The following is a 24,775-nucleotide window of genomic DNA, read 5'->3' on the forward strand; positions in this document are numbered from 1 at the left end:
GAAAAGAAAGCAAAGATGAGAACAGCCACTGGACTCTATGGACGAAGTCTAACCAGACAAAATCTGTGATGGAATAAGCACAGTTTTTGAGTCCGTTGAGATTTCAGTTCTCAAGATATGGTAAAAATATATATTTGGAGGGGCAGCTAGGTGGCACAGTGGATAAAGCACCGGCCCTGAAGTCAGGAGTACCTGAGTTCAAATCTGGCCTCAGACACTTAACACTTACTAGCTGTGTGACCCTGGGCAAGTCACTTAACCCCAATTGCCTCACTTAAAAAAAAAATTAAAAATTAAAAAATAAAGTATATATTTGGGGAGTATACCTAAAGGTCATCTTTGATGAAGGTATGAGAAAGGGAACAGGCAGTATTTTACAAACTATATAATTGAGCAGACCACATCTTTTGTCATACAACTAACTGAAAGGTGGGAAGAATGCAAAATCACACTATGCTTCCTAGTTCTTGAATCTTAAAAAATCTAAAGAATCTAAAAAAAAAAATCAAGCAGAGCAAAAACTCCATCTTAACGGCCCTTCTCCAACAAAGTGTCTCACATGTCCATTTTAAAGTCATAAATACTTCCTCGAGAGACACCACAGAGATAAATTTGTTTGATAACTGCTTATAAATATCAAATGTGAAATAAAACAAGGAAATACATGCTCATAAAAGGCGTTCACCATCGTCATGAAAAATGTCCAAATAGCAGAATACAAATGGAAGAGTGATTCGTGATAGATGCTAAGGTTCCCTGGATGTTTCTATTTTCAGGTGACAATGTGCCCCAGAATATTGTGGAAGCTTCTGAATGAGGTTTCTAATTATTCCAAAATATTTTATCTAACTGGTCACACAGGAAAAGCAAATAATGAAGAACACTTGTTGTCTAGACTGTGATAAGGAATTTGATGGACAGTTCATTCAACTGGTCCATAAGTATGTATTTCTTAGTCTCAGTGGAGAGCCAATGAACTCAGACAAGAATTCATGGGAAAAGACTAGTGGGCTGAATTGTCTCTGGAAGTTCAGCAGTCCTCTTAATATTCTAAACTGTTGTTTCTACAGTAAAGGGCCATCTTTTTAATACTAATAGATACCTGGTAGTGCTATATGTGACTCCAAAGCAGGAAATACCACAGGCCCCAAAGAATTAAATGTGCATATCACTGAAAGCATATGGTGACTATTAATAAACTTCAGTATGTTACCAATGAAGAAATATGCAGGAAAATTGAAGTTAAAGATTGGAAATATATATGACCAGAAAGGGAGATGGGACAATCACATAATGGGAGTGAGAAATAACCAATGAAAAATCTGTGTGCTTCATCTGTTCCCACTCAAAGTCTACAGATCTAGAGAAAGACAACCAATACACTGAATGGAGCCTTGTGAAGGATTTATGGGAGGGCATAGACAAGAAATTGCACAGGAGAAGGAGGTATAGATGGAATGCATTCTGTGCCTACACATGTGCTCACGTGTCCAATGAAATATCTGATTATTCATTTTTCAGTATAGCTGTTTACAATTGTCAATGAAGCTTGTGTAGCTTTCTAGTAGCACTCAGAGATTCCAGTTGGTACTGGAATAGACTGAGTATATCTACCTGCTTCTTCTCAATCTGGTTCTGGTGATTTTTTTATAATCCTGAACTGTCTTTTAAAGATAACCAATCTCCTTCTACTTTAATTTATTTAAATCCTTACACAATATTTTGTTTTAGCAAAGCATGATTTCATGATTTAAACATGCCAACATTGCTCTGGGGGTAAATCCAAAGATTATTTTTTAAGGAATTGTTAGAGACTAGAGAAAAAATATTAAGATGTTATTTAAGTTCACTCAAAGAATCAGAGGCAAAACTAGAATTATTATTTAGTTCAGTGTTTAAAGTCATTTCTTTAGGCTTTTGAGCCATGCAGTCATTATTGAATTGTCCTGTCACGTAAAAAGTAAGAATAAATTTAAGGGAAAAGAGAATGGGAGAAAGATTAATAGCTCTCTTTCCAATACTCAATTTATTCAAAGTTAAGGCAGAAATGGCCCCTTAATCTCCTTTTAAAATATTTACTAGAACTAAATGCACATGTATGAGAGTGAATTTGCGGAAATTGGTACCCATACATGCACATACCACACATGCACAATGCAAATACAAGAGACAACCTACCCCACCCCCATATGACATAGAGTTGTCCAAATATCTACTAAATCAAGCTGCACCACTTTGTGTTCAAAGGGATTTAGCCAGTGAGAAAAATCTGTGGCCTTGTGTTTTTCCAGGCCTTGAGGGTCCCTAAAAAGGCAGCTGTACATTCCTGTTTGTTATTGGCGATCACAGACTCAGCTGAGTCTAGTCACATAATAACATGTCATAGGGATACTGCCCTCCACTGTGCTATATTAGTGTCTGCAGAAATAGCAATACCATTTCGTCGTCTATTGGCTGGACTCTAATCTCCATCTGTGAGACCACGATGACCTGCCTATCCCCTGTTGTCCCATGGGAAGAGAGATGAAAACTGTGCTGCTAATGATTTTGTCTCTCTGTTTCTTCTTTGTCCTTGTTCTCGCCCAACAACTACAACAACATAGCTTCAGTCCAACGTGCCACTTAGACCGGAGTCGGGGATTGATATGTGATGCATGCCCAGTCGGGTACACAGGACCACGCTGTGAGAGGTAAGCAAGCACCACACTTCTTTTCAGAGTGATGTCTTCCTTGGGGACTCTACAAAAAGAATTGTCATTTTTTGCACTCTCCAGTTAAAGGAAAACAAAAAACCAAACTTCAGCAACGTTCAATGAAATGAAATTAAGTTCCTTCTCACACTTGTCAAACAAATACAGTACATTTTTTATTGTTTATTCATACCCTGTAAATTGCTCTATAAATCTCTATTCCCTCAAAGAATACTTGATTAATGTTTTATTCTTAAAGGTTATGTATTAACCTATTTTATCCAGAAAAGTATTTCCCAAGTCAAAGTAATATATTTTAAGGTTCACCTTGATGCCTCTACTAGTACTTTATCTTTCATAATTAGTTTTCCTGTCCTTAAAATGTGACTTGAAAGTTTATAGCTCAGTTCATCAAATGGTCCATGATTTACTAGTACTGGGTTTGGGGGTGGGATTTTGTTTTTGTTTTTAACAAATTAGTATTGAGTCAAAAATGTAATTTTTCATCTGATTTATATGTTTTTCTAATTATTCCCAAGACAATATTTTCATTCTGGCTGGTATGCTTTCTACAGTGGAATATTCCTTGGTCAAAAGTTTAAGTAGTCATTATTTTTACAGTGGGGATTTAGATATAATTTTCTCTGGTTTACTTCTCTCAAAATCCATTGTGAGGGCAAAAAAGAAAAACACAAGGAGAAAGGTCTATATGTAAATTATGTTCTTGCCTTTAGTAAATTACTAAGTACCACTTCCCCATCCAGATAATCATAATTGAAATAGGCTCCTTTGCTATGCCTTCTGGAAGTAGAGATCTACTCACCTGTTTTCGCCCATCATCACCAATACTAATATCTCAGGGATATTCTAGCCTATCTTTTCCTATATGCCTTGGAAGTTCTTGTCCCTATTTCAAGTGAGGTCCCTGAAGTTAATAATTGTAGCAATAAATCACCGAGTGAGCATGCCAATAAAAATTGGTTGATGTAAGGCCCTGGATATTTCCTGGCAAAACAGCAAGTGTGATTTTAGGATCTAGGATAATTTGTAAATTAGTGTTAAGGCCAGGATTAGAGTAAATTAGATTTTAGTTGAAGTGAAATACATGAAAAACCTATAGATCAAAAAATCAAATGAACAAAAAAAGTGAAAGATATGAGTGTTTCTTCCTGTTAAAAATAAATAGGTAGGGGGGCAGCTAGGTGGCACAATGGATAAAGCACTAGCCCTGGATTCAAGAGGACCTGAGTTCAAATCTGGCCTCAGACACTTGGCACTTCCTAGCTATGTGACCCTGGGAAAAGTCACTTAACCCTCATTACCCAGCCCTACCCCACCCACAAAAAAGTGAGATTTGGGGGGCAGCTAGGTGGCACAGTGGATAAAACACCAGTCCTGGATTCAGGAGGACCTGAGTTCAAATCCAGCCTCAGACACTTGACACTTACCAGCTGTGTGACCCTGGGCAAGTCACTTAACCCTCGTTGCCCAACAAAAATAAATAATAAATGAATAGGTAATTGCCATGCCAAGAGTAGTTTATATCAAAATCATGACCCCACCCACCTTTTCTTAAGCAATTGGAAAATGATATCTTATCTGTTCTTGAAGCCATTAAATCTGCTTACCTAAAGGATCCAATACCCTTCCATGCTCTTCTCACTCTTTCATGCTAATTCATGTGTCAATGAGGAATTAATTTCTAACCTTGAAAGAAACATTTTCAAAAGCTCTCACTGTTTTGAAGTATGTAGAAAAGAGGCCTAAAATTCCAAAGAGAAACTGACTTGAATTACTAAAAAAAGGTTGTTATGGTGCATCTAAGTAACTAAAGTTCAAAAATAATCATAGATCTCATTGACAAGAAGAAGGAAGAATTGTAGGGGAACCCATGGGTCCTAATATTTGCTACTTTTGGTGAAGTCCATCTTGACTAGGTGAGCAAAAAAGGGCAGCGATACTCAAGCAGGAGCAGCAAAATGACTTTATTCTTTTATTACTTATTTGAATTCAGTATAGGTGCCAGAGAGGAGGGGAAGGGTTAGCAAGTAGAAAACAAGAGTCATGGTAGAGAAGCTTTGGACATGAGTGGTCTTGGTAGCAAGCTCAATCCAGAACTGAGCCAGCAGTGATAGCATTTATATGGTAGTTTATATAATGGAATTATGTCATGGTGCAGAGCAACAGGATGCTAATTCACCCAACTAAAAGTTATAGGTGAAATAGTTCTGGGAATTTTGTCACTACATATAGACCATCAGAGAGAAGAGACTGTATAAGTAATTTTTTTTCTTTTAATTTTGCCTAGGAAACCAGAAGACTTGGGGTTAATATGTAATTGTCTCTGGATTATCAATGTGTGCAGTAGATTTTTCAGAGATGAGCCTGCCAGGAATGAGGGCCCAGGATAAGACTGAATCATTAACAACAATGACATCAATGACATTGCTTTCTTTGATTTTCATGTTCTTTCTCTCTACTTGGACAATGGAAGAGATAGTATTATATAGGAGAAAGAACCCTGTACTATGAGTTAGGAAATGTGAGTGTGCTCTTAACTCTTTGTGGGAACTTTCATAAATCAGGTCACCTCTTTGGGCTTGTTTACTCACTATGCAATGAAGAGTGTGACAAAGGAGGAAAAGGAGTAAATAGTATTTTTAAGTATCTACTATGTACCAGGCACAGTGCTAGATAATCTCTAAGATCCCTTTTTTGGTAAAAGTACTTTGATTCCATATATCCACTTCCCCTTTTCCTGCTTAGTGTCCCATAGAGGTGAACATCATCTTGCTAGGAAGTATTCTTTGTTAAAGGGAGAAATTGATTTAGTTTAGGTTCTTCATTCATTTATCTCTTCCCAACTATTTTCCAATTGAATTAGATGAAAACAATGTGAAAGGAACAAGTGGTAGTTGGAATTTCCTTACTCTACCTTGAATGTGAAGAAATTATTTTTGAAGTTTTGATGACATGTCATTTTCAGAGACTGCAGGTTTGAAAATCTGGAAAGACCTAAAAGATTGTGATTTATACTACTGTTAATTAATTGAATCTAAACATAGCATAAAATTAGACACTATTATTAAGAGAAGACATATGATGAGCAGTATCAGCTTGACGATCATAGAAGGATCTTTCTGTTCCATAGGGAATTATTTTTTGTATGACTCCAAGAATACTATAAGACAGCTAATAAAAAGTCTTCTAAAATGTGTCAGTAGTGAATATATTTTTTTCACTGGAGTGTGATATGAATTAACTATCATGTCTATTCACAATTCTTGCTTAAATGTCATACAACAAAACTCTCTGGCAAGCATAGGTGCTGCTTCTGACTTACATATTAATCTGTTTCATTATGGTCATTTTCTCCCTGGAATGAGGTTTTTTCCTATTGTGAAGAAATTTGCACTATATTAATTGGTACCTGTGTTAAGAAGAAATCCCAGACCTTGTTAAATAATGTCATCTCTCCAGAGGGCAGTAAGTCATTTTGAGGGAAGTGAACTGAAAGTAATGGGTTTTAGTTGACTATAATAATTATCTTTGATATATCCTTATTCCACTGGAGCACAATGCATTTATTTATAGTAAAGAAAATGAAATATAAAGCTATGTGGATGTGATGATAAATTCAAAATGTCAAACAAAGCAAGAAAAATGTGGGTGACAATTCATTTGGACCTTCTTGGTGTTTTGATTAAATGCCTCCTTCTAAAGGGACAATAACAACAACAGTAATTTAAAACTCACTTCCTCCCCAACGCAGACCCCTTCCACCTCTTACATTCAGAACATTTGTCTGGTACACTACTCTATGAAACTGCCTTTTATGGGTATCGGCAACTCTCTCTTAAATGCATTATCTCCTCCAATTAAAATCTAAGTACCCTGAGGGCAAGATATTTTACTTTTGTACTTGTATCCCCCAGTGCACAGGAAGCATTTAATTGATGCTTTTTCTACTCATCCAATCATAAGGCTTCAAAGTTTCCAACCTATAGTATTTTGTTTGATCCTCACAACACTTTGTGCATGAGGAAGTTCAATGAACAAAAAAGAAAATGATAGCTTAAATACTCCATATTAGTTTATAAAAACCATTTTAAAAAAGAAGTAACAAGTAACAATATTTGTTGATGGCAACAGTCTGCCAACAATATTTGCACAAAATTAGGTTTTATTTTCTTTTCTTCTCTTTGGCATTTATTTTTTGGAGTACAATTAACATTAGAGTGGCTAAGTACAAATCTAATTATTAGGTCATTCATGTCTGTGGTGCTCATTAAGTTTTCATGAATTTACCCTGAGAGAGTGCCTGATATATCTCAAATAAAGATGTACTTATCTCTTTTCCTGAAAGTAGAGAGTCTTTCTAATCTTACAAAACAGTAGCTATTATATGTGTATGAACTTCCTTTAAAAACAATATATTACTTGGAGGAAATTATGTTCTTCATCATTTTCCCCTATATTTTTTGACCATTGCTGTTCTGCATTCCCATAGGATGACATGGGTGTCTGTATTGCCCAGACAGAGAAAGCTTTCTAATTCCTTTTATTTCTACTTCCTTTTTCGTCTTTCTACTTCTCTTCTCCCTCAGTTTTAGAACATGAGCAAGTATAAAGTCTGAATAAATGTAATAAAGGGGAAGGTAAACCAGAATATAAATGGGTCCTATCTATATAAGCATTTTTAAATAGATACTGATAATCTGCTACATTAAATAGCAAGCTTTATAGAGTGCTTTGATCAGGGAAAAATATAATACTATAAATTATTAAAATCTTCTGCACCTTAAAGAAAAAAAAACCTAACCTTCTGTGTTTTGTCATTATTGTGCCAAGTGGAGCACACCCTTTAAAAAAGGAAAGGAAAGCCTATAATCTACCTATATGGATTTTTAAATTATTAAATAGCATATAATGGCATCTTCTGGCACCTGGGCCATTCTACTTCACCAGGATCCCATATAGACTCACAACAGAGTCTCCAACAAATATCTTCCCTGGAAAGGGAGATGCATAGACACAGGGACACATTTCACATGCACAGGTGTCAGTGATTTCTCACACACACACACACACACACACACACACACACACACACACCTTCCACTAATTACTAACCTACTCTGGGCTTACACTTTTTATATTAAGCAATCCCTAAAGTTCTGTCTCTATATTTTTAACCGGAATTCTCATAACAAGTTCATGCTGGGGGAAAAAGAGGATGAACCTTGTATGTTAGTACAGAAAAGCAACCAATTCAGGAGCTCCATATGATGTGTTGTAATACAAAGGCTTTCCAACCTGGACTTGAATTCCTCTGGAGAACCACTAGACAGATTTCTTATTATGCTTTTGTCTTTTCTTCAGCACAAGTGTCAAGGTTTGGGGGATTTTTTTCCCCCTGCTGAAATCTAATTACCAGTGGAACTGCCAGGATATCATCTGGTGTCTACACTGCAGTTACAAAATTTAAAATAAAAAGAATAAAGGAAACTTGCATTTTGTGGGAAGAGGGGAAGAAATACTTGAAAGAGCATCATATTATCTTGAGAGATTAGTATCATGACACATGTGTAAACACTTCTGCTGATGGGGTTTCATGAATCCCAAGGAATCCTGACAGATTGAATCTTTTGCCTTAGGTGTGCGGAAGGCTATTTTGGACAACCTTCTGTACCTGGAGGATCATGTCAGCCTTGCCAATGCAATGACAACCTTGACTTCTCCATCCCGGGCAGCTGTGACAGCTTGTCTGGCTCTTGTCTGATATGTAAGCCGGGTACAACAGGCCGCTATTGTGAGCGCTGTGCTGACGGATATTTTGGAGATGCAGTTGATGCAAAGAACTGTCAGCGTAAGTCCTGAACCATTGTTGCTCCTGACAAAATTGATGTATTATATCTTAAAGTAGCTGATCAGTTCCTGAGTAGAGATTGAAGAGCAGGAAATTGTATATATAACACACACACTTAAGGTTATACTCTCAAGAAAACTCATTTGATAATTTTTCTTATGTTCCTGAATGTGCTTCTCAACTAAAACACTCTTAGATGGATGTGTGTTTTTAGATGTGTTTTGAATATCATTGAGACAAACATGGGCTAACGTCCAAGTAAGTAAGGAATAAAAATCAGTAAATCAATTTAGCAGGTTCCAGTTTTGCTTCTTTTGTCAACGGTAATCATTTGCTTGTAATACATGATTTGTATTCAATTATATCATTTGCCTGTTCTAAATTTTGAAAAGTATGAATTTCATGACCTTGAAACTCAGAACTGAGACCCCAACCCCAGTCAATATTTTAATATGCTGACACGTTAAGCAAAGGATAGGTTCTTCATTAAAATTACAAACCTCTATCTTAGCTTGTCCTGTATCTTAGAATTATGGACAAAAGGTTATATGTGACTTTACCAATATTCTACGAAATGAGTATTACATGGTAAGCCATAAGTTTATAAATACTGGCTTATTTGTCCTTGTCATCTATATAAGTATTTTATGGGCAAAGATTCTTATTAATATGACCTTATTTATATATGAAAATGACAAGAGGTATGGAATCCTGAGGCAATATATAATATTTGCAAGAAGGGTCTTGTTTGGGTAAACATAATCATCGTTTTTAGAGTGGCACATTACTGTTTAATGAAATCACTGTCAATTTGCAGCTGCCATCATAATCAGAAGTCAGATACATATGGTAGCAGCCCCAAAGCACCCCCAAATTAATCATGTAGAAAGGAACCTTACAAATTCTCCAGTTGGGTCATAGAGAGTGCACTAATATGGTAACTTGTAAATGTTAGACTATGTTGCTGCACCGCCACCTAGTGGTCACTGTTCTATAAGCATCCAAATACTAGCAAGGAATGCAATCTAATAACCAGTAAGAAGCCTCTTTTTTCTCCCTGGCTGGTTAGAGGTGAGCATCAGGTTTTTGTGATAGTTAGTTAGAATCTATGGCTTGGTGAAACAGTTTCTAAGTACCCATTATTTGCAGTTAGTTATCTCTCCTAAGCAATAAGATGCTTTAAAACAAAACAAGACAGCCATAGTGGATAATAATAATAACAACAACAAACATTTATTTAGCACTAACTATATGCCAAGCACTGGGTTATACATGCATATTATCTCACTGGATCCTCACAACAACCTTAGGAAGTAGGTCCTATTATTATCCCCATTTTATAGATGAGGAAACTGAGGTAAACAGAGGTTAAATTACTTACCCAGGTGTCGCAGTGGATAAAGCACTGTCCCTAGATTCAGGAGGACCTGAGTTCAAATCTGCCCTCAGACAGTTGACAATTACTAGCTGTGTGACCCTGGGCAAGTCACTTAACTCCCACTGCCAAGCCAAAAGAAAAAAAAAGAAAAGGTACAATCATGACCCATCGCTGGCTTGGTGTTTTTCATATCATTGCAAATCATAACCATTCTTTGAGTGTCTAAAACTTTATGCTACACATTAGATTTTCACTATAACCAATTGTATGCAAGGTTTCTGCCTATATTTGCTTTTTTGATTTTAAGATCAGAAGAGGAGAAATTAAGTTGGAGAAGGAAAAAATATGGTTGTTAAAGGATCAATATGGTTAACAGCTCAATTATGACTGCTACCAATAAACACTATTCACACTGATCATCCTTTGTGATTTCCTAAGAAATTTTAGTGATATCATCAAGTTATTACTCAAGGCACCACTGTTCTTGCCAGAAATTTTATTATATAGTGTGTGCTTGTTTGTTTTTTGATTTGTAATTTTATCAGGTGGAAAAATCCCTGTAAACAAACCCCTTCCACCAGTGCAAATCACCACCTCACCTGTTTTTTATAATACTAGTTTCCATGCTTTATCCACTGCGCCACCTAGCTGCCCTGATTGTACCTTTTCAAAGGCATATAGGATCATTATATGTATATAGGATAGAATTGGGATCAGGAAAGGGGATTAGGAGAAAAACAGAACTACAAAACAAAACTTAGTATAAGTAAACACATTTTCATTTTTAATAATGAATTTTGATATGAGATCAATGGCCCCACCATTCACACTTGGCAGACTCCCAAGCAAGTCATTTAATTTCTGTTTGCCTTGAAGGCAGCTAGGCAGTTCTGTGGATAGAGTACTGGACCTGGAGTCAGGAAGAGCTGAATTCAAATCTGATCTCAGACACATGCTGTGTGACCCTGGGCAAGTCACTTAACCTGTCCTCCTCAATCCACTGGAGAAGGAAATGGCAAACCACTCCAGTATCTTTGCCAAGAAATCCCCATGGACATCATTGGCATGCTATGGTCCCCAGGTTCACGAAGAATTAGACATACCTGAACTACTAAATAAAAAATATATTTCATGGGGGCAGCTAGATGGAGCAGTGGTTAAAGCACTGGCCCTGGATTCAGGAGTACCTGAGTTCAAATCCGGCCTCAGACACTTGACATTTACTAGCTGTGTGACCGTGGGCAAGTCACTTAACCCCCATAGCCTAAAATATATATATATATATATATATATATATATATATATATATATATATATATATATATATATATATATATATATATATATATATATATTTCATGAAATTTTATTTTGCAACCAATGATCCATGTGTTTACTTTAATATTTTTTGTTTTATTCATTTAAAACCATAATATTAATTTCATTTAAAAATAATTCCTTTCACTTTTAAAAAGAAATAGTTTTCATCACTTTTGGCATTTTCCAAAAAGCCATAAATGAGTCACCATCATGTGTATCTAACAAATTTCATCTTGAATTTTCTAAAGTAAGAGAAAAACAGAACTGAGATTCTAAAATTACTTTCCACCAAGTTCTCTTGTTTAGGCATTCATTTAGATGTGGGACCACTGGAATTAAGAAATTTACAAACAAATTTAAAGTAAAATAACTCTAATTTATGAATGCATATGCATATATATGTATAAATTCACACTTAAAAATTAAGAGTGAAAACCATGAGGCTTATTCCCTTAAACTTTACTTTTAGCACACTTTAACATACTTGATTCTCATTTGTCAGTAAACTTTATTATGACAACTGGTGCTACAATGTCTCAATATGTCTGATTTTAAAAGTTATATAGCTGTCATTTAGAACATCTGGAATAAGGTGTTACTCTTGCACTTCAAAGACTATTCTGAATTAACTAGAAGGAAGTGATTAGTTTAAAATGTCACATCAAATTTATGGGAAATAAGACAAGGAGAATTCATTGTAAGAATACATGTTACACAAAGTTTTTAAAAATTGATGTCAAAAGAATTCATGCTAATACTGAATTCTCAGGTATGTTTAAGCAAAATGTTGAATAGAAATGAATAAAATACAATCATATAAAAGAGGTCATTGCCAGGAGAAAACCTTTCCCTGTCAGAATTTCAGCTTGGTAGGCTGAACTAGTGCTTAGGAGAGAAGTGGGTTCTAATCCCACCTTTTCTGTGGGTTTGTAGTGCTACCTTGAGGAAATCACTTAATCTTTCTCTAATCCTTGATTTTATCATCTGTAAAATTGAGAGGATTGAACTCGGTGGCCTCTAAATTCCCAAATGACTCTAAAGTTCTATGACTCTACTAAGCCCAAAATTATCTCAAAGGCCTATGTTCGAAGCTAGAGTAAAAGTCAAGGCAAAAGTTGTTTTGAGCTTTTGGTAGAACCCAACTTCACCCTATCTACCACCCCACTGAGCTATGGGAGTTGTAATCAAGGACAATGCACAGCAGGATATGATGAGGGAAAGTAAAGATCCTGAAAAAGAAATGCTCTGGGGGGAGAGACCACTTTGAGGAGGAAGGACGGAGTGATCAGGGAAGACTTTTCCCCTTTCTATCGGATTGTATAAAGGAAAACACAGGCAAAGAGATGATACTGTCATAGAGAGCATTGTAGAAAGTTCAGGTACTCCAGAGAGATGGATATGATGGATAGGATATATATATATATATATATATATATATATATATATATATATATATATATATATATAGAGAGAGAGAGAGAGAGAGAGAGAGAGAGAGAGAGAGAGAGAGCTGATATAGATATTTATGTGTATAGATAATATATTCTAAAATATGAATATATTATTTATAAATAAATATCTAAATATTAAGTATATATTTTATATTCTGAAAATAATATAAATAAAATATAAACAATTTTATTTATAATCAATTAGAATATTATATATTTATAATTTAGAAATTTATTTATAATAAATTAAAATAAGCACATATTCTAAAATAGAAATATATTAAAGATATTTTACACAGAATATAATGGCAAGTAGTGCAAATGCATAAATATATTATGTAATCCTAGAATAATTTCTAAAATATGATTTACCTCATTAGAATGTAAGTTCCTTGAGGACATGACCTGTTTTATTTTTGGTCATTATGTCCCCAATGCTTAACACAGCCTTGTTGTTATTGTTCAGTCATTCAATTGTATCCAACTCTACCAGACCCAATTGGCAATGTCTGCAGGCCTTTCTTGACAAAAGATACTGGAGTGGTTTGTCATTTCCTTCTTCAATGTGTCCTTATTTTATAGATGAGGAACTGGGACAAAAAGGGGTTAAGTGACTTACCCAGGGCCACATAGCTAGTAAGTATCTGAAGCCAAATTTGAACTCAAATCTTCCCGACTCTAGGCCGGGTGCTCTATCCACATCACCACCTGGCTGCCCTGGTTAGCACAGCTTGTTAAATGATTAATAAATGTTTGCTAAATTACCTTGATTCCTACAAGACAAAAAAAAATGAAGAGAAGAGAATAAGAAACCTGAACCATGAAGGAGCTAGGGAATACCTAAAAGACATAGTTAGAAGGAATTTCTGAGGAAAATTGGTAGTAGAGTATCAAGGGACCAGAGTTCAAACCCTGAGTCTGACACTTAGTAACCATGTGACTTAAGCCAAATCCTCTCACTTTGTGCCGGGGATTCTTATTGGCATAACATTTTCATAAGTTTATTATGATGAAAAATGCACTAAAATCTGTCAATCTTCCATGAATTTGAGTTATGAGGCACCTGTGGTATGATGAGAGAGAGCCGGCCTTGTTTTAAATCCTGATTATTTCATACTGGCTATGTGGTCCTGGCTAAGTCACTTAACTTTTTGGCACCCTTGGCAACCCTTTAAGGCTTTAGATTGCTAAGAACGTGCAAATCTACTTTGGAGGAGGGAATTTCCCCATCTAAGAGTTCATTCTCTCAATGCCATTGTGCATCCAGCTCCCATCTTCATCCGTATACCAAGATCAAATCTCTTCCTTTTGCTTCAGTCCTAAGCTTCCAACTAATTCTTGGACATCTACACCTGAATGTTAAACTGGTACCTCAGTTTATCACCTGAATTGATCATCTGTACCTCCCTATAATTCCCTATAAACAGGGTTCCCCAAACGTTTCAGTGAAGACTTAAGCTATTAAATATCCTTAATAGCTTAAATAAGCTATTGATATTATTAAATCTTAATATTGCATTGACACTCTTGGGACACCCTATGCAAGTCACTGTGGGAGGCACTGAGGAAGACGCTAAGGGGTTTGGCCTTCAAAGAATGCAAAAATCGCAGAAGATATTTGCATAAAATTATATTTCAACTTAGACTATGATGAGTAGTCTTAAAGAGCTACACAGGAAATTCAGAGGAGGGAGAGCTCATTTCTTATTGGAAGATCAAGGAGGGCTTCATGGAACTTTTGAATTAGGCCATGGACAGTAGGTATGATTTAGAAAAGCAGAGATTTCTTGAAAAAGCCATTTTGCTGTTTCTGCAGCAAAACTTGCAGAGGTGAGATAGGGTTGGGTAGGGTAATTAGTATAACTGGCCAAACAATAAATATATTGTGTGATCAATAATAATTCATGCAGTCCTTTCAGATTTGGGGGGGGGGGTTAGTGATTTCATATTTTAAAAATGTTTTGCATACATTTCCCCATGTGAGCTTTATAATAGTCATGTAAGGTAAGTAGTACAAATATTGTTATCCAGTAAAGTGAGGCTCTGAGGCAAAATGACTTATTCAGGATCAAATAAGTGATGTCTCATTTCAGAGATTAAAATTCAGATTTCTCAAATAAACTAACATATGTAAAGTGTTTTGCAAACCTTAAAATTCTATATAAATGCTAGTTTTTACTATTACTATTATTATTATTGCCATTATTCTTATTACTTCAGTTTTGGTACTTTTCACTACTACATAATGACATAATGACTCAGTGTTGCTGTTCAGTTGTGTCCAACTGTTGGTGACCCTGTCGTGTGTGTGTAAATGTGTTTAAGTATATGTGCATTCATATTACATATAATATATGCACATATATACTTATACATATGTTTATACATGCATGCGCATATATATGTGTGTAGCTATATTGTATGTATATATATGTGAATACACATATACATATATACACATATACACAGACATCTATCCACACACCTAATAATGTTTTGGATATGACTGTAGATGCATGTGTAGATATAGATACATGCAAAAATAAGTAAATGAAGTTATTTTCTGGGAGTGGGAGAAAGCATTAACAAGAGGACAAATCAGAAAGATTTCTAGTAGGAGGAAACCTTTGACCTGAGCCCTGAGAAAAGCTAGAGATTCTGAAAAGAGGTAAATCATGCCATCCCACAGGAAAGAGCTTGGCCATCCTGTTGAGTGCATGATGGGAACAGAATGGGATTAGTCTGCAAAGATAAATGGGAACAAGTTTGTGAAGTCTTCTAAATATCAAACAGAGGGTTGTAAGGAAGCCACTGACCCTTCTCAAGCATGGAAATGACATGGTTGGAATAATGATAAGTCATGTAAGAGCACTTTCAAACATGTAAACTACTATTCAAATTCAAGGTAGTAATAGTACATAGTAATTATGGTGGTAGTATTAAGAATGTACACATTTCTAGACTGCCAGGAATTAATGAATGAAACAAGAAATGTATGAATTTATTATGTGTGTGCTAAGTGCTGGAGATACAAATAGAAAAAGTGAGATAGTCCTTATTCTCACTGAGTTTTCATATTCTTTGGGGAAGATAGCCTTAAGGGTTCAGTGATAATACAGATAGGAAGGCCTAGATTCCTTAGATTGTATACGTAGGTAAGATAACTTTGCCAGGAGACTGTAGGGCACAGAGTCAGGTCAGTCAAGCCTACAGAATTTTAGGAGGCAGTGTCAACAAAGACTGTAGGCCTAGAGATTCTGCATTTCATCAGAAGGAATGAAAGATATTGACTCCCATCCCAATCAAGATTTCTGAGCAATAAACCTGCTGAACTAAAAGGAAACGGCAAGGGGTAAGAGGATGCTCCTAGTTGCGGTCCGTCTTCCTCCCACCCAAAGGTGTCTAGGATGTCATGGGACTGAAGGAGAGGGTGAAGAGGAAGGCAGATTGGTAGGCAGCCCCCATCTGGAAGGATCTGAACACAGAATTTCTTTTTCCCTTTGTAGCATGTCGCTGTAACATCAATGGCTCGTTCTCTGAGGTTTGCCATACACAGACAGGGCAATGTGAATGTAGACCCAATGTTCAAGGACTTCGCTGTGATGAGTGTCAGGTAAGGAATAAACTCTTCCTGATCCTTTTCCCTCATCTCAAAATCTAAAGAGCCTTCAGAGACATATTTTAAACTGTATGTATTAAGTTGTATTATTTAAATAGACATAATATTGTATTTTAATACGTAGAAGAGAGCCAGAGTAATATAGTAATGATAGCACTGTGGTCTGGTAGACCTGAGTTCAAGTCCCTGCATCTGACACATCTTAGCTATGTGACCACAGGTAAGTCACTAAACTTCTGAGTACCCCTAGACTCTTTTCTAATACTATAAATTGCTCCTTTGAATTGATAGGGAATATTCTTTACACGTAGAGTCTCTATCATGATAAAAATCATAAGTCCAAAGCAAAATATATATATATATATATATATATATATATATATATATATATATATATATATATATATATATGTAGAAAACTGAGTTAGAGATTTTTTATCTACATGTATAAGGGTCAATGAAATATTTGGAGTAATAGGCAAAATTTTGTGGCAAATTAACATTTGGCCATCAGCATATACCTCTCTGGCAATAGAAATGTATAATATTTGCTGTGATTCAGATGTCCCTGGAGTAAAGAATATAAACTATTCCTATTTAGTATGAACAATTTTATGGCTCTTTGAGGAAATTCTCACCACAGGCAAAGCTCAGGGAGGGTCTTATTCAATGCAAAGTAAAACACTTTTTTATCCTTACGTTCCTGGCACAGTTAAATAGCCTTTGATTTTCACAAAATACCTCTCATATTGTCATTTTAAACACATTGCTGGCTAGTGTTTTGAACTTGATAATAGCCTAGAGATTTACTAAAGTGTATTTTTTAAAAGAATCATCCTGCAAAAATGAGATTTTGAATGAAAATTAGCTGTCAATCACATGTGAATGGGATTCTACCGACCCTATCACAATCAGCAGAGTATGCACTTGGAGAATTTCCCAGAGATGACGCTTTACACTGATCCCTCTGAGCTGGGTCCACCCCATTTGTTAGGGCTTATAGAATTCATTTGCAAGACATGTAGTCAAGCATAGTCATGAGCTCTGTAACCCAGGAATAAAAAGAACCTAGCACTTAACTCTGATCACATTTATTGTTGTTGCTGTTAGTCAGTTGTTTCAGTCATGTCTGGCTTTTCATGACCCTATTTGGGGTTTTCTTGGCAAAGATACTTGGAGTGGTTTGCCATTTCCTTTTCCTGTTGATTTTACGTATGAGGAAACTGAGGCAAACAAGGCAAAGTGACTTGCCAAGGGCTACACAGCTAAGAAGTGTCTGAAGTCAGGTTTAAAATCACAAAGTTGAGTCTTCCTCATTCCAGGTCCAGTACTCTATCCACTGTGCCACCTAGCTGCCCCCTGGTTTCCTTAGCCAGCCATTTTAGCTGACTGTGCATAGACATTCACTTGGAACATTTTCAAATCCATTCCTTTAGCCTCTCTGTCCCAACTAGGTTACTTCACAGGACAACAATTAGTCCTCAAGAATACTGGGAGGCAGTTTGGTGTAACAGAAGGTGAAAGCCTGTCTGAGGGCCAAAGACCTTGGTCCAAGGTCTGCCTCTGACACAAACTGGCTGTGTGACCCTAGACAAGTCACTTCTCAGGGTCCTGTGCAACTGCCCAAAACTGTAATTTTCAGAGCAGCTGTGGCTCTGTATTCATGAAAGTAGATTTACTCACCAAGAGTTGCTTACCTCAATGAAATCACAGATCTTGTCAAAAAATATGTTTGCATGTATGTATACAGACACAAACACATATGTATATTTTTATATTTACATACACATGCATTCAGTAGAAGCTATTCCTTTCCTAGTGTCAGTGTCCTGCCTTTGGGAATACCTAAGAATATCATTGAATTCAAACCAAAATACTATCTTATGTTCTCTGTTTCACATTTTCTTTTGCCTTTGGCTCTGAAAGCCCCAGTTGCAGTGGGACTCAGAAAAGCAATTCTGTGTGTTTTGCAACTGCAACCTTCTTGGCTCTGTGTCACCTCACTGCGACAGGACTGGAAGATGTGTCTGTAAATCAGGATTTGTAGGTAAAAGGTGTGAACTCAGCAGGCAGGTGCATAAACAGGAGGAGAAGCCATGGATAACCCAACAGCTACAAGGTCCTCCTCCACCTCCTCCTCTGAGGTGGGGTTCTGTCAGCGCAAGTGGGTGCCCTCGGGGGGCCTATAGGCCCCAATCTCTGGTAATCCCAGAGGCACTGCATGGAACGTGTCTCAGCATGGATTTCTCTGTGTGCTGTTGCTGACATTTTTTTGGTTCTGTTTCCCCAGTGCCTAGTACAATACCTGGCACGCAAGAGGTGCTTAATAAATGCATATTGATTGATGGTTGCTGGTTATTGTTATGGTTATTATTGTATTACATGCCTTTATTGCATTATGCTGAATCAAGATTATTGTTTGCACATTATAAATCCAGACATAAATTGACTGGCAGCTTCAGTTTCTGAAATGTGTCTTTCTAAGGCTCAGGTTAGACTATCCCATGTCCGTGTTCATTGGCTCCCTATTATCTCTAGATAATATGAAATAAGATGAAAACACCAGAGCCTGGCATTGAAGATCTTACTTTCCCAGTTCCCAGGCTCCAGTTCACCTTTCCAAATTTATTTCCCATTACTCCCTTCATTGTTCTCTTTGATCCATCCAAAATGGACTACTAGATGTTTCTGCTTCTATGTATTCAAAAGGTGAATCCCTGTGTCTACTACATACTCTCCTTCTGGGACATCACCTTTCAGAATCCTTATTCTTCTTACAGATTCAGTTACATTCCAATCTTCCAGAAGCTTTCCTTTACCTACCCCCTGACCCTTCCTGAAAGAGTTCTTTCCATCCTCAAATATTACTAGAATAGCTTGCCTAGATCTTTCCATTGCCCTCAACTTTATCTGCACATAGGTTGTAACCCTAGCAATAGAATCCCTTAAGGGTAATTTTTGTGTGAGTTTTTTTTTTTCCCCTTTATATCCTGAGTGCTTAGTGTGGTAATTTGTCAAATACTAGGTGCTTAATAAATGTTTGTTGGCCTACTCTTACCTCATTGTGGTTCATCATGGCCCTTAGTTCTCAAAGGCTATATACCTAAACCCTGGCAACTCCTGCCAACCTGAAAGGGCATCATCAATGGATATTAAATGGTAAAGGGGATAGAGCAGAAGAAAGAAGGAGGGAATGGGAAAAGAAAAGGTATAGGGAGAGACAGACATACTCATAAAACACACCAACTATGATATGAAAAGGTTGTAATTTACAGCATTAAAATATCCACATGGCTAAATAACTTAACAATATTATTATATTAGAAAATCAGCTTAAAATACAATGAAGGTTCAATTCAAGAAAGCAAGAAAACTGGTAGCATGGTGTCCCTTTTGACTTATTATTATTAATTACTATCTCATCAAGTTTTGTTTTTATGGGTTCAGAGGGACAATCTCTCTATTAATCTTTTTTCTAACAAAAATTAGAAATGACATAATCAAGTTGTCTGGACAGTTACATCAGGTCTCATTTCTAGGCTTATCCATCTTTTTTTTAAGATCTAATTCTGGTGGCTTGCTTTAAAACAAGATCTGTCTGGGACCCAGTCTGTCATTCTAGCATACATGTTTTGAGTACCAATGCATGCATATAGACTTGCAAATACAACTGCTCTGGCAACCCAAGAGCTAGGAGGAAGAAGAAAACTAAGGATTAATTTTGCCAACCATCCAAAGAAAATACAGCAAATTGCTCAGAAATTTTGTATCTAAATGTTTGACATCATATAGTAAAATATCTAGATATTCGGACTTAATTTTTATCTGGATATTTGAATGTTTAGACATGAAAAAATGAAGAGGATAGAAGAAAGAAATGAATTTTAAATCCTAATAATTTTCCCATTTTTGTTTATGAAATATATGGTTTTGGAAAATTTTACAACAGAAAGTATAATTCTTTAAAGTATGGTTATTTAAAAACACAGTATCCTTTCTTAGGGGAAAAAATCATTAGTCTTTAAAACAGAAAATCAGAAGGAAAAGCAGCTGAATCCATGGCCTCTTTCCTGCTCTCCAGTGCAAAGCCTTATTTCAGCCTTTCAGACAATATTTTCCTTTACTTTTCACCTTTATAAATAGAATTTATGAGAAACTATCAAGCTTCTCATTGAGAACTGAGCTCTAGACTCTGCTTGGTTGGCTTTAATGCATTAATCTGAATGTCTGGCCTGAGATCTTTGTTATTCGTGTTTGTTTTCTGAGTGTGCTTTTCTTAACCTTTGAAAGTAATCTTTGAGGTTGGCAATTGCAATTAGAAATGTAATTACTGAATTTGGGTAGTCTTTGCTCTGTAGTAACTTGACTTGATATCTTTTTTTTTAATTATAGCATTTCACTGTTTAGAAATTCTCTATAGGAAATTGCTTGTTGTTGATTTTCTTAACAAAATATTTCCTACCGGGCTTTTTGGGTGTTTTGGTTTATTTTAGAAGTAAGGTACTATCCTTTAGTTTGTTTCTTTTTGGGCTAAACAATATCAAACCATCAAATCAGTTCTTCTTTTTTTCTTTTGCTAACATCACTAGCCATTTGTCATTTCTATGTGGGTTTGCAAAAAATTAGAAAGAGAAAAGAAAATTAGAAAAAAATACACAGTAAGTAGAATTTAAAACATAATGCTTGGATATTCAACTTATTCAACCTGTAAGCAAAATTGGAGCACCTTAAGTTTCAAGAAAACTGATTTTGTGTTCCATTTTTATTATTCCAGTGTTATTGTCAACATAATGAATGAACTAATGAAAATGATCTTATTAATAAAAATTATTTTTTTCTTGGTTGATATGCAATCAGCTTTTGAAATTTCTTTTCATAAAAAACAGGGTAAAGTTCATTGAGCTTAATGTTGTATTTGGAGTTATTTTCCATTATTTTATTACATTTTAATCTCTATGCCCAACAAACTAGGGGTAATGGCAAGCTCACCTTCATAAGCAAACTCAGCATAGTGAAGACACTTTGAGTTTTTCTAATAGTAATAAGGGAAGAGGAGCAGCTAGGTGGCACAGTGAATAGAACACTGGCCCTGGAGTCAGGCGGACCTGAGTTCAAATCCAGCCTCAGACACTTAACACTTATTTACTAGCTGTGTGACCTGGGGCAAGTCACTTAGCTCCAGTTACCTCGCCAAATAAATAGATAGATAGATAGATAGATAGATAGATAGATAGATAGATAGATAGATAGATAGATAGATAGATGAATGAATAAAATAGTAATAAGGGAGGGGTTTGTGCTTAGCTATCTTCATTTTCATCCAATCCCCTTAAGACTAATAGCACATATTTGTAAGAGAGCCGGCTAATGTTAGAGATGCAAGTTGTGACTACAAAGACTGTTTTCCTCAATTCACAAACAAATAATTTTCTATGAGGATAACCCATGAAAATGAAAATTCCTTTCTTTAACATATCCTTAGAAATCTGTCATCAATAAACAACTCTGGGGGAAAATCCCAACTAATTTATGATTTTAGACTTTTATGTGCATGTTACCCAAAATGTTTTAGTAAATGTGTCCCTAACTGCAAGTAAAGTAAATTTAGTAAATAATTTTACTTTCTTCACATCCCACTCATTTTTTACAAATGCTTCACCTAATGGTCTCAATGTCAGCTGGACTCTGACTGTGCCTAGAAAAAAATAATAGACTACTTATTGTGATAGAAGATTAAATGGCTATTTTGTCATAGCATTTGAAACAGATTGGATTTCAAAATCAAAAAAGTATTATTAGCATGTCCATTTAAATAATTAGTGCGCAATCAAGTAAACTTGAGAGTGATCCAACTGTTTCATTTTGCCAATGTAGCCGCCACTGCTGAGTTACATTTATACTATCAGTGGATTGTAGATTTAGCGTTGGAAGGGACCTTTAAAAGGCCTTTTAGAGGGGCAGCTAGGTGGCACAGTGGATAAAGCACCATCCCTGGATTCAGGAGGACCTGAGTTCAAATCCTGCCTCAGACAGTTAATACTTACTAATTGTGTGACCCTGGCAAAGTCACTTAACCCTCATTGCACCTCAAAGAAAGCCTTTTAGTCCAGATCTCATTTTTCAGATAATTTAATGGAGGCTCAAAGAGGTTAAATGACTTCTCTAAGGACACACAGGCAATTTGTAGCAAAGCCAGGATCCAAACTCGGGCCCTGTTACTCTAAATATGGTACCTTTTCCACTTGGATACCATAATACAGTTCCTGCAGTGATGAACAGGAGTTTCTTTTTGTCTGGTCATATATTATAGATAGAATTGAAATATCAGACTCTGAAGAAAAGAGTAAGAGCAAAGGTTTTTTTTTTTTCCATTTTTTTTTCTGAAGCTGTCTTAAAATAAGATCTAAAGCATCCATACCAAGTTTTGTGAACCTGCAATCCAGGGCCTGAAAGAAGTTAGCCAAACCTAAAAGAAATGAAGCTGTGAACAAGGGAGGTTTTTAATTAAAACTGGAAGCCACCCACAGCTTCCATCTTTTGGACAGATCATTGCTATGACCTTGGGAGGTGTGGAGAAAGGCTAGTTAAAATGTTACAGACCTCAAGATATTGCCCCAGTGCTGCCCTCACTTCTGATGTGACTTCAATTTAATAGTCTTTCTCCTTTGATATGGTAGGAAATGTCTATTAACTTTAATAACAGCCTGGCTGTCATAGTAATAGCATAAAGAAGAAAAACCCACAGCCTACAATTCCCTCTGTTGCCACCTGCATGCTTTGTTTAGCTGTTATGATTTGGGCTTATTTGTCCTTAACTGGTTTTCCTTTTCCTTCCATGCCAGCCTCAGACTTTTGGCCTACAGTCCTCCCGGGGCTGTGTTCCTTGCAACTGCAATTCCTTTGGATCCAAGTCTTTTGATTGTGGAGAGAGTGGGCAGTGCTGGTGCCAGCCTGGGGTAGCAGGAAAGAAATGTGACCGATGTGCTCATGGCTTTTTCAACTTTCAAGAGGGAGGTTGCACTCGTAAGTAAACAGCTATTCCCCTTCATCTCATTATTTAAGACTTAGTGGGGAAAGAAGCAGATGCCTATTTATTTTCAACAACATAGAAAGAAGTAACAATGAATGAATAATTGCTCAGGAAACATGATTCCCAACAATTAGAAGGAACTGATTGGTAGGGTGAAATGATAAGAAGCTTTGATGGTAAAATTACCATTTGTTCCTAAAACTTGTAATAGAGAGTAAGGTGATAACCAAGTACCATTTGAAATCTACCTTAACTTTAAGGAGATATTCCAAAAGGTTGAGAGAGGAAGTAGAGATAGGCCTGTGAACCAGAATCTAATTCAAATCAATACTATTGAAAGATATAATTATGTAAATTATAGTCATTGGTTCTAGCCCAATGGAAACATTCAGTTTGAATTAAAATAATGAGGCCACTTCACAGTATTCACTATTCCCACTAATTGGTACCTCACTATTCTCAAGACTAGTAATATGGGTAGTAAAAAGCACTTTGCCCTTGTTCAGTTAAAGTAACCTGATCCAGATGAATTAATTACATTCTATGGTAGTAGTGAAAGACTGCTGAATGACTGTCAATGAAAGTTGAAGATCATGGATAATAGGCTGAAGATCAAATGTCCCAATTTTCAAAGAGAAGAAAATAGATTTCAGACCAGTGAGCCTGATATCGATTCCTGGCAAAAATCTAGAACATATCATCAAAGAGACAGGGATCATCAAGCATAGAAAAGGGTTATCATATAGAACTAGTATGGCTTCATCAAGAACAAGTCATGCCATAATAATCTAATTTACTTTTGCTGAGACAGTTCCTAACTTGATAGGTCAAAACACTGCTAGAGATATATTTTATCTAAATTTTTGCAAAGCATTTGATAAAGTATCTGATGCTATTCTTATGGGAGTGGGAGGAAACTGGTTTGAATTATATAATCCTGTAATTAGATGAGTTCAGATCTAGTCAAATAGCCAAACTCAGAGTAGTCTTTAAATGGTTCCATGTCAAATTAGGTCTCCCCTGGTATCAGTTCTTGGCCATGTGCTGTTTAACATTTTTGCTTGTAACTAAAAGAAATACAGAGCATGCTTCCCAGATTTTCAAAGGATGCAAAGTTGGGAGGAATAGCTGACACATGAATGAAAGACAATATCCAAAAAGATCTTGACAGGCTAGGGCATGGGGAAGAATCCAATTCAAAGCAATGTAACTAGGATAAAATGTAACATCTTTCACTTGGGTTCAAGAAATTGACCCCACAGGTCTTAAGATATGGGAAACACGGTGAGAGAGCAGTTTGTAAAAGATCTGGGGTTTTTAGTGAATTGCAAGTTCAGTAGGAATCAGAATTATGTTATGATGGCCAAGAAAATTAATTTGGTCTTGGGCTATACCAGAAGTCAGAGCTTCCAGGAATA

General features: G+C 36.1%; 1 protein-coding gene across 1 annotated transcript in view; it reads left to right on the forward strand.

Moving 5' to 3' along the window:
* The window catches only part of LAMA2 (laminin subunit alpha 2), an 804,877-nt gene that overhangs the window by 512,838 nt on the left and 267,264 nt on the right, over positions 1-24,775 (forward strand). Inside the window, 4 exon segments of the mRNA XM_044002871.1 lie at positions 2,604-2,690; positions 8,348-8,559; positions 16,215-16,321; positions 23,170-23,350. Of these exon segments, the coding sequence (XP_043858806.1) occupies positions 2,604-2,690; positions 8,348-8,559; positions 16,215-16,321; positions 23,170-23,350 (587 nt within the window).

This window comes from Dromiciops gliroides, chromosome 4, assembly GCF_019393635.1.
Source record: "Dromiciops gliroides isolate mDroGli1 chromosome 4, mDroGli1.pri, whole genome shotgun sequence".
Classification (NCBI taxonomy): Eukaryota; Metazoa; Chordata; class Mammalia; order Microbiotheria; family Microbiotheriidae; genus Dromiciops; species Dromiciops gliroides.